A 10,135-nucleotide genomic window follows, 5' to 3' on the forward strand; every position below is an offset into this window, starting at 1 on the left:
GGCAAAGAGGGTGGGGCATGATACAGAAACATTAAGAAAAAACATTGGGGGGCCACAGCCACGCCCCTAATGGAAATTTGTTTATTATTTTTTTTAAATATTGGGGAGCACGTGCCCAAGTGTCCCACCCCTGCTACGGCCCTGAAGGTGAACATGTTCAATAAACCGGGCGTTACCATTTAGTAGAAAATCAAGAGAAAATGCGCGATACCCCGAGAAATATTCACATACTTTTATTTAGATATCAATAAAGTGAGATATAATAATAATAATATAATATTACCTTAGAACTGTACATTATTCAACAGCTGAAATTGTAATTGCGCTGTTACCAGGGGACCGTCCGACTTTCTCGTCAGCATAAATATACACATTAACAGGAAGGACATCCTACCTTCCCTATACTAGGCTTGTACTAGTTATACTAATTACAACGGACTTTTCTAATGCGAAACAACTCCTCCATAGCTAAAACCTAATGTAGAACTGAAAGACAGCTCAACTATCCAGAAAATCTATTCATGACTTCATCACGATTGAGTCATCCGCAAGGAAGGTACGGAGGTTGTGTCGTCGTGTCAGACGGACGGGAGGTTAGAATCGTGGCCGGCACCAGATGAACCCTGAAACGATAGAAATAAGGGACCTTAGAAACACAAGCTTCTAGTTAGCTGACATACGTTAAACAAGTCAAATGCAGGGCTGAGAATAACAGAGACCAAGAATAATACACATACATCCAGGCCTTTATAACAAAAAACATGGTGTAATCAGACAATAGGCGTGAGATATTTTCCCACCCTACAAGCATATGTCGTCATGAAAGTGCCATAGGAAGTGGGTGGGGGGATTAACCTGGTGTAGGGGGGAGGGGGAGAATAACCTGGTTACTAACCTGGTTAGGGGGGATGGGGAGACTAACCCGGTTAGGGGGGGAGGGGCAGACTATCCTGGTGTAGGGGGGAGACTATCCTGGTGTAGGGGGAAGACTAACCTGGTGTAGGGGGGAGACTATCCTGGTGTAGGGGGGAGACTAACCTGGTGTAGGGGGAGGGAGGGGCAGACTATCCTGGTGTAGGGGGGGAGGGGGAGAATAACCTGGTGTAGGGGGGGTGGACTAACCTGGTGTCCGGATGGCCCGTTCTGGAATGGTGTGAGGTTGGTGATGTGTGGCATCATGGAGACGGTAGTCTTTTTACTAATTTTACTTCCCTTGTAGCTTTTCCCTAAAGATTAAATAACAAAGTTTTATACGAAATATTATTAAAATTAAATCACTTGCGAAACAAAAGGTTGTTTTGGAGATGGGCTTTGGCAAGAGAGGATGACTTGGAGCTTTTTTTGGGAGAGGAAAGGAAACAAACAAGGAAGCATTGCTTTGCGCAACAATGCTGCAGGGTTGTGTTCAAGGATGCTTTCGCGGTTGAAACCACAAGATAGAAAACCCCAGGGTTCTCGAGGGTGAGATAAGCACCGTTCGCTCTGCACAAGACAAAGAAAATGTTGGTGAGTCATACTTACCTCCCACCATTGGTGCGTAGCTTAAATGGTAGGCCGGCAATGCTTGCGTTGTATGTACAGGTGTTTACTTGGAAGTTTCTCAATCTACTAAGACTCTAGTCTGCTTAGCAGCCGCTGTTAAGGCCTGGCTAAACTAGCAGTCATGTAGCGTGCGACATCACTGTATCCCGCGCCAAATCTTGTGGCAGCGACAAACACTTTCGAGTCGCGCTCTAGAAAATTTGTCGCGTACTTCATGTTTTGGTAGTGGCTAAACTAGGAAACATTTAGGAGACAAGTCGTCTAGTTTAGTCAGGCCTTAAGTGTCACGCTCGCAAGAGGGAATGCTAAGCAGACCCCCGATCCCCTTTCGTCACACAAGTTAAATCTACCCTTACCCTCTATTCCTGTTAAATCGGGTAGGTGCGGTAGTTCGTTCTCGCTCCTAAGTCGTTCCCTCATCGCGTCTTTGTCCTTGTCGCGTTTCTTTCTCGAGCTGGACTCCAATGATGGTCGGTCCTGCCACGAGCCGATGTCGCTATGGCGACCGCTCACTTCAAAATTACTAAACGTCCTTTGATCGTAATACGAGTTCATATCAGAGTTCGAGTACATGTGATGGGAAGTGAGATGATTGGACGACCCCAAGCTTTTCTTGCTGTAACTACTCGCCCCTTTTTTAGATTTGTTGTCTTGCGTTGACCTGGAGAGAAAATGATCGTTCAGTAATTTCACCATTTCTTTTAAATTTTCTACAAATCTGAATTTAAAAAAATATTAATTTCCAAAATGCTTTGTTTATTTTCTATAATTAATTTATTACAGCCCATAATCCATGTATACTGACCTGAAAGGAGCCGGCCCAAGCGGTGGCGATTCATGCCGAGGACTCCCCACGACTCCAAACCCTATATTGGTCTTGGATAAGCTGATAGCGTGCGAAGCGCTACTTTTGGTGGAAGATCCAGTGCTCACGGAATGACTCGACGAGCTAGTATGCGCCGGGGCCGTACTCTCAGCAGGCGAAGAATGCCGTGTAGGTGAATTCCGACTAGCACTCTGAATCGGCGAGAGCTGCCTTGCGTTCGAAGGCCCAGATGAGCCGGCTTCCTGTGTTGTTAATGTAGCTGTGGTGTGTGCTTGGGTACCATGCATTGTGGAAAGGTTGGATGTGGCTTGGCCGTGTGAGGCATGCGTGTGGGAGGCCTGTGAATGAGCCGCGTGGGATGCCTGTGTATGCGCATGAGATGCCTGTGTGCTTTGCATGTAAGTAGAGGGTAGATGTGAAGGAGATGTGTTTTTCGTTGTTTCTTGCGCCTGGGATGAAGAGCTTTGACTAGTCGAAGGAAGAGGTTGTTTCTTGGTCACTTTTTCCACGTTCGAGGTTTCTTTGTGTCTCTTTGCCTCGTTTTTATGGGCCTCTCGCTCCCGAGCTTCTTTGTGTTCTTGTAGCTGAAAGATTGGATGAAGTTTCGGTTACAAAAAGCTTAACAAGATTCCCCAGTACTACCTGGCGGCGGGTAAACGTTTGCTCTGAAAATGTCGTGAAAATAGAAATCAAATTGCATGTAGTAGTACACATTCGCCCCCTCCCCTTCTCCCCCAACAAACACACAATTTATGTTTCTACGAGCTGCTGGAATTTGTTAATCACTAGCTTATTGAGCAAACAAAGCAATGTTGGTTTATGTTCGCAATCTTTATTTTAAACATCGCGTGCGCCCATGCCAATATGCACCTATGTCGGCATGTATATGCAGCTATTAAACATCAAGTCATACCTTTTTCATTTTCTTCTCTTTCCTCCTTGCCTTCTCTTCAGCATCATCGTGCTTTGATCCGCTGAGTGACTTCAGCAGGGGATTATCAGCGGCTTCTTTGGTTATCTTTAATTTCAGTTCGTTAGGGAATTTCTCTATGAAATTGTCTTTTTTGAAGAAATCGTGGTTGAGAAGCTGTGCGCAGGTGGGTCGTTCCGATGGGTCCATCTTCAAGCACAACTGCAATGACCAACAGCATGGTTATTCAAACAACACTAAAAAACACCAATACTATATGCACGCCCCTATGGCCAATGCCATGGTCGGATACCAACGCAGAGGTGGGTCTAGCGTTTTGCCAAAGGGGGGGGGGGGGGTTGACATCATTATTTTACCTTCGTAATGGTTTTGGAATGAACAGACACGATGAAAACAATAAAAAGGCAGCCCAAGTGGCCCCCCACCCCACCCCTGTAGATCCCCTACTGTGATGCTTCCTTTGACGTCGATGATTTTTTTTTTTTTTGTATTTTATAGACTGTCATGCTCTATAGAACAACCAGCGTCTTTTACCCTGTTTTTTTAATACCAAATTTTAGACAGCATTAATGTAAAATAAGAAGAACACACCCCTTTTAGACATCTCTACAAAAATGGCGCTAGAACCGCCAATGTGTACATTCATTTGACTTTGCGTACATTCATTTAGTGCCTGATGCGACATATTTTTGTTGTCTGGTCTCATTAATTCTTCAGAGACCAAACACAGGGAACCAACATCTTGCAGCTTGTGAATGCTCTACATGAAAATCTGCGTGTAAATCCACCTTTAGAAGCATTCTTATTGGTTAAGATCCTCATGAAATGCGTGTGAATACACTAAAAAAGTTTACATTTTCATTCTTGTATTATTTAACTCTTAACGAAATTAAGCAAATAAAGAACTTGAGAAATATACTTTATAAGCTGCCAATATGGCAACTCTAAGAATTCTAGATGGTAAAATTAATGTAAAGCTAAGTACTAAATAATGCTGGTTGGACTACCTTAAGCATGTCCACAGCCATAGGAGATATCCGTGGGAAACGTCGCTCCATTGGCTCCACTTCTTTGATGTCAGGTAACCTCATACCCACAAACAATGGGTTCTTCTGGAAGATTTCTCGGTGTCTTGATATCAGGTTACCTACAAAGGGCCATGGCATGGGTGAGAAAAGTTTGGGAATGCATTGAGATAATTAAATAATAATTCTGTGTTTGTTGGATAACGCTGATGACAATACACTGCATTAATAAGCTCAAAACGGAGAGGTAAGATTCCGTTATTCCTTGGGGGCATGCAGAAGCATATGCATACTTTTGCATCTTTCTAGTAATAATAGTCAGTAGAACCACAAAATTTAACTCTTAATGGGAGCAGAATTTAGTTGGAGTTGGCTGGGCTTCAGGTCAATCATAGTATTAATTGAAAAATATAATATATTACCTGCTCATATTTCCACTTAGTTTACGGATTATAAATATCCTTAATTGTATATGGGTAATGCAACTACTCTAGAATCATAAAAATTTAAATAAGAATAATAGATCTATCAACATTTCTAAGTTAGTTCAAAATGACTGGGTAAAATATGGGCAAAGGAAACAGTTCAAGTAAACAGCGAGTTTAGTTGTTTCAGTTATCTCAGTAAAACTGGCTGAAAATTAGGTGAGAAAAAAATGGAAATCAAACCGAGTTCAAATTAATGGGGAAAAATTAGTGGGAGTTGACTTAGAGTGGTTCTTATTTTTCACATTGTAAGAACAACTTACCAAAACATCTCATTATATGGTACAACTGATCAATGTCAGAATCCCCAGGGAAGAGTGGCTCTCCAGTTAGCATCTCCGCCAACAAGCATCCAACAGCCCACACATCAACCGCCCTAGCAGAAAACAACAAGTATCACTCAAACCACAAACACTTGAAAGAAAATTTAGAGAAATACACCCACTGGACCTGGTGAATGGACGTAAAGGAGAAGCAATGCACTACTCAAGATGTGATGCAATGTTGGGGGATGGATATATTGGAAAAACCTCATACTGTACCTCTCAAGAGTCGGGTTAATATCGAGGGCAAAGGGTATACTCAAGGTTTGCTGAGGGGGTGCACAGTCATGGGTTCCATATAGAAAAACATCTTTCAATAAGAAATAATCCACTTTTTGGCAGCCAAGAGGGTGACACGCACACCTTTAGCAACCCCTAGGAACACCTGGGGGATCCTTACCGCCCATATTTGGTATCTCCTACAAGCAGTTCAGGCGCTCTATACCATCTGGTTGCAACATAGTCAGTATATGCTTCCCCTTGACCAGAAGCTAAAAACAACAGATGACTTTCACATGAATGGTAATTATCATCTATAAATACCTAGGCATGAAAGTTATAAGTATAAAGTTTGCTCTTAGAAAGCTAAAAAAATTACAGAAATGGACAATTTATGGTAGCTTGATTTTGTGCTTATTTTTTCGTCAACATTCTGATTCCTTTCAATTATGAATTACTTGAGGAGAGGATGATGTTACAGTAATTTTAATTTTTACCTGACAACTCTTCCGGTTTTCGCAGGAGACTCTCAGTTTTAACCCTTTACTCACAGAAAAAAAAAAACTTCCCCTGTATTTTCTTGTATCTTATTGACATTATGTGTTTTCTCCCTGTATTGTATCTCAGGGTTTGCAAGTATGCGCAGAACACATACTGTATCTACATTCAAAACAATGAATCTTATAACACTCACCCAAAGTTCTTGCAAACCCAAAGTCACAAAGTTTGACAATTCCAGATCTAGAAACTAGTATATTCTCTGGTTTAACATCTCTATGGATAATCTGGAAAAGAACATTTTTCATGTTATCAGATAACTCTGTAAGCAGCTGTAAGTAAACGAAAGATTTCCACCAATCACAAATGCTTATATATGCAACTGCTTGTATACATCTATTTCAAAAAAGGTTGTCAGTGCAAATGGCGAATGGCAAATAGTAAATAGCAGTTCTAAGCCCGAACGGTGCTTTGGGTACTAATCATTCGTAAAATTAAAGGTGTTAAATAAAGTCTAGCAATGTCAGCGACATACTTTAGTGATCTTTAATGGATAATTGTTTGATTTATCCATATTCTTCAGCATTTAGTAGAAATTTAATGAGACCCATGGTTCCTTTCGGTCCTAGAACTGCCATTTGCCAATCGGCATTTGCCGTTTCGCACTGACAACGTTTTTGAAGTAGGTATATGCTTGACATCTTTTACTAGACAAGTTGGGTTGTTGTAGTAATACTGGCTACATCTCAGAGTTTTGTTACAAAAAATTAAAACCATCTATTTTCTGCAGCAAACTGTTTCAATTTGTAACAAAAATTTGCTTCTACAAAAGTTTGTTTGCTGGCAGTAAAACATGCAACTTGGCTTTCCACAAAAGTTCTATGATTTTGCTGCTTATATTACAAACACAACCCTCTGAACTATGAGCTCAGGAAAATGGAGAAATGAGAAACACTTACATTGTGTCTATGAATAAACTCTATAGCTCGTAGGACCTGCCACATGACTTTTCTCACAGTGTTCTCATCCAGCCCATTTGGGTATCTCTCCAAATCATCCAAGACTGTATGATCTACAAACTCAAACACCAGGAAGAGGCGCTTCTTGCGACGGAACACTTCAATCAAATTCACAAGATTCTCATGCCTCAGTTGCTATAAAGACACAAGAAAAGCATGGCTTTATTTACTTGTTATCAACATTCTGTTTTCTTATTTCAATCCCGATCCCTCTCCCCTTGAAATGAAACAAGATGTATATCAAATAAACCTAGGTGCAGAAATGAGTCATCACATTTTTTTGTGGGTTAAATAATTAATGTGACATCAACTGAAATATATATAATGTTTACTTAGTTGATGGATAATTATTTAATAAAATGCTAGAATTTTGTTTTGGCAACACAAAGGCTTGTATTTTTTTCTATAGGTATCAACATTAATGAGCTTAATACCATTGCTTTAGTGCTTATTATAAATCACGAGTGAAATTCCAATGACTCCTACTTTTAATTTATAAGCTTTTCATTATTGAGTGTCTCTGTGACAATAACAATACGTCATCATCAGTTATTCTGCAGATAAAATAAAGAAAAGATGAAACTAAAGCAAAAACTCTTAATTGTCCCAAAGTGTGAAAAGGCCTATTATAATTTTGGATCTTAGAAAATATTATAATTAATTAAATTAATGATACATAATATCAAGAAATAAGAGTGAATGTGCCAAATGTTATATTATTTTGACTGATTCCTTCAACCAGTGGGATAGTACTTACAGCTATAATTATTAGGAGTAAAAGATGCAATAGAGTCATTAACACATAACTAACACAATAATGTGCTAGTGCTTTGTGTGTTGACAAACTCTTTACACTCTAAGAAAGCAAACTTAACTTAAACTCTTTACAGTCGGTATAATGAGTGAGGCAAATGTCGAGAAATTATTGAGATGTCCACAATAACATAATCTGTTTGGTGTTTGGCCATGTAGAAAATAATACACTGAAAACATTTAAAGGGTTATCACACAAACAGTTACTGAGTCCTGAATTAAGGTGAATCTATCTAAAAGAACGCTTGACCACACTCTGCGTTGTGTATGTTTTCAGAAGGAGTTTAGCAGAATAGCATTTGTGACAGCCGTTTGCATCTCCCACAAAGCATAAATATTCTAAAGCATCCTTATATTACCATAGATACAGGCTTCACTAATGTACAAAACAACTGATAATCCTTTAAAATAAACAGAGACGTGCAAATTCAATATTTTAATGCATTAAGCAAGGTATTATCCTGAATTTTCCAGTCTGAATTCGCATAATTCTGGTAAAATATCAGACATTTACAAGGATTATCGACAAATGCTTAACAAAAATTAAGTTCATAGCTTTTAAGCATGGTAACGGGAAATAAAAGGAAACACAGTACTATGGTTTCAAAGGCCTATCAATTTTCAAACACAGTTGGGTTTCAGTGCAATGAATGTCCAAGTTTTCTGATTGGAAGGTTTTAAATTATCGAGCAGTATCTCACAACTACAACAAAATTATTAGCACATAAAGCCTATGCAAATACGACAAAATATGTTCGGAAAATAAACTATCTGTAGATAGGATTGTCAACCATAACGTTTGATGTTTGTAAATTAGGTTCTTTTTATGACAGATTGTTTTATAAGTAAGTTATAGTAAGTATTTACCAGGAAAAAGCAAACGGCATAATAAGCTTACAATAATTGTAAACCACATACTAGCATGACAGAGTATGCATTTCTTGCTTTTCCTTTTCGTGCAGTTTTGTCAGTCTTTCAATATACTGTTATAGCCAACAGACAGGCACTTACCCTGAGCATTCGGACTTCTCTCATCGCAATTTTCTTGACCATTTTGTCGTCTTCGGATTCGATAAATTTTTTGATCGCCACAATCTGGTTCGAGTCCTTGTGCCGACATTTCATAACCATACCATACGAGCCCTCACCAACGAGCCCCAAATTCTCGTATTTTTCCATCTAAAAAGTGATTAAGTCGAAGCCATGCAAGCGTTGGAGGTTTTAACAATCTTCCGCCAGGATCTCAAAGGCAGGAACGAAGCCGCGGTACATGATAAACAACGCAGACCTCTCTCAAATGTGGAAATCACCCGCGACAAGACGAAGATTCAAAACATATGTCAAAAACTCAACTGTGATTCCCTCTCCTTCTGCACAAATCCAATAATAATATTTGAACAGAGCCCACAATTCTTAGGCTTAATTATGACCAGTCGATGAATCCAATATTATGAAATGGCTTCTCTTCAGGAACTAGAATTCAACTGCGGTTAACATGTATTAGCGTGAAAGGAACTGTCGTAACTCAAAATATTATGTCTTTTGTATAGTGGAAAACTTGAAGTGGGAAATACACCACGCAGGTAGAATTGTCGTCAAAGAAACAACCAATTTCCGGCCTTGGATATTGTAGTCCTTGTCCCCGTAGAATGGAATTAAATTAGCTTTTCCTCGAGCCTCGGCGTTACAATCTGACTGACAATGAGATCTATTGTGTGGAAACGAAGCAATGACGAGATCTTCAGTCAGTTGTCTTTTTTCGTCGAATTGAAACGATCGAGATGTCCTAATTAGAAGAGTTATTACTGAGCCAGATTTATGTGGGGTTTCTCCGTGGTTGTGTTGTGGGAAGTCTAAGTATTGGCAGGTTATCTGAAGTTTTGTCGAGTTGTAGTAGCCGCCATGAACGCGTATCAGGCTAGAGTAACGAGCCTTCATTAGCTTGTTGCCTCGGCGACGACCTTGTTTACAACCTCGTTACCAGACTTCCCCCTTCCCGCTCTTTCCTCGTTACTGAGATTTATTCAATTTTTGATAACTTCGATCATTTCTATTACTGGTTGATAATACAATATGATTATTCTACAAAACCCGAATACAGGTAAAGTACAAATGTATCTAATATTAATGGTGATCTAAAGTATCTGATTGAAGACGCACAAGGACTTCCGGCTTTCCATGCGCCATGTCTCTTTCTTTATTAATAATATACATGCACAAATTTCTCGATTCTGATTGGCTGTGAGCAGTGCAATTTTCATGTAACACCAGTGCAGAAAGTTGTAATACCAGTGCAATTACATTAAAAGTCAAAATCCACGAAAATTAGTATTTTCTTACACGATAGATACTGTATAATACTCTACACAATTTTCAAAACCATTTTTGATAAAAACAATTCGAACATTAGAAGGAAAAAGCGAGAAAAGACATGAAAATTGTTAGGATTTCGAT

General features: G+C 39.5%; 1 protein-coding gene across 1 annotated transcript; it reads right to left on the minus strand.

The window, feature by feature from the left end:
* Nucleotides 1–218: 218 nt before the first annotated feature.
* Nucleotides 219–9,627, minus strand: LOC5506843 (cyclin-dependent kinase-like 2). Its single transcript, XM_001627452.3, has 11 exons — nt 8,693–9,627; nt 6,809–7,003; nt 6,046–6,136; nt 5,533–5,623; nt 5,073–5,185; nt 4,307–4,446; nt 3,282–3,500; nt 2,348–2,952; nt 1,899–2,203; nt 1,123–1,226; nt 219–623 (listed from the first exon to the last, which is right to left on the minus strand). The coding sequence occupies exons 1-11, from the start codon at nt 8,858–8,860 to the stop codon at nt 579–581; spliced, it is 2,076 nt and encodes a 691-aa protein (XP_001627502.2). The 5' UTR covers nt 8,861–9,627; the 3' UTR covers nt 219–578.
* Nucleotides 9,628–10,135: the final 508 nt, after the last annotated feature.

The sequence above is a fragment of the Nematostella vectensis genome, chromosome 10 (genome assembly GCF_932526225.1).
Source record: "Nematostella vectensis chromosome 10, jaNemVect1.1, whole genome shotgun sequence".
Lineage (NCBI taxonomy): Eukaryota > Metazoa > Cnidaria > Anthozoa > Actiniaria > Edwardsiidae > Nematostella > Nematostella vectensis.

Coding starts and splice junctions, on each gene's coding strand:
- LOC5506843 (XM_001627452.3), bottom strand. CDS start 8,860: ATGGAAAAATACGAGAATTTGGGGCTCGTTGGTGAGGGCTCGTATGGT. Junction 7,004..8,692: donor GAGAAGTCCGAATGCTCAGG/GTAAGTGCCTGT, acceptor GTGTCTTTATAG/CAACTGAGGCATGAGAATCT. Junction 4,447..5,072: donor CCATATAATGAGATGTTTTG/GTAAGTTGTTCT, acceptor GGCCCTTTGTAG/GTAACCTGATATCAAGACAC.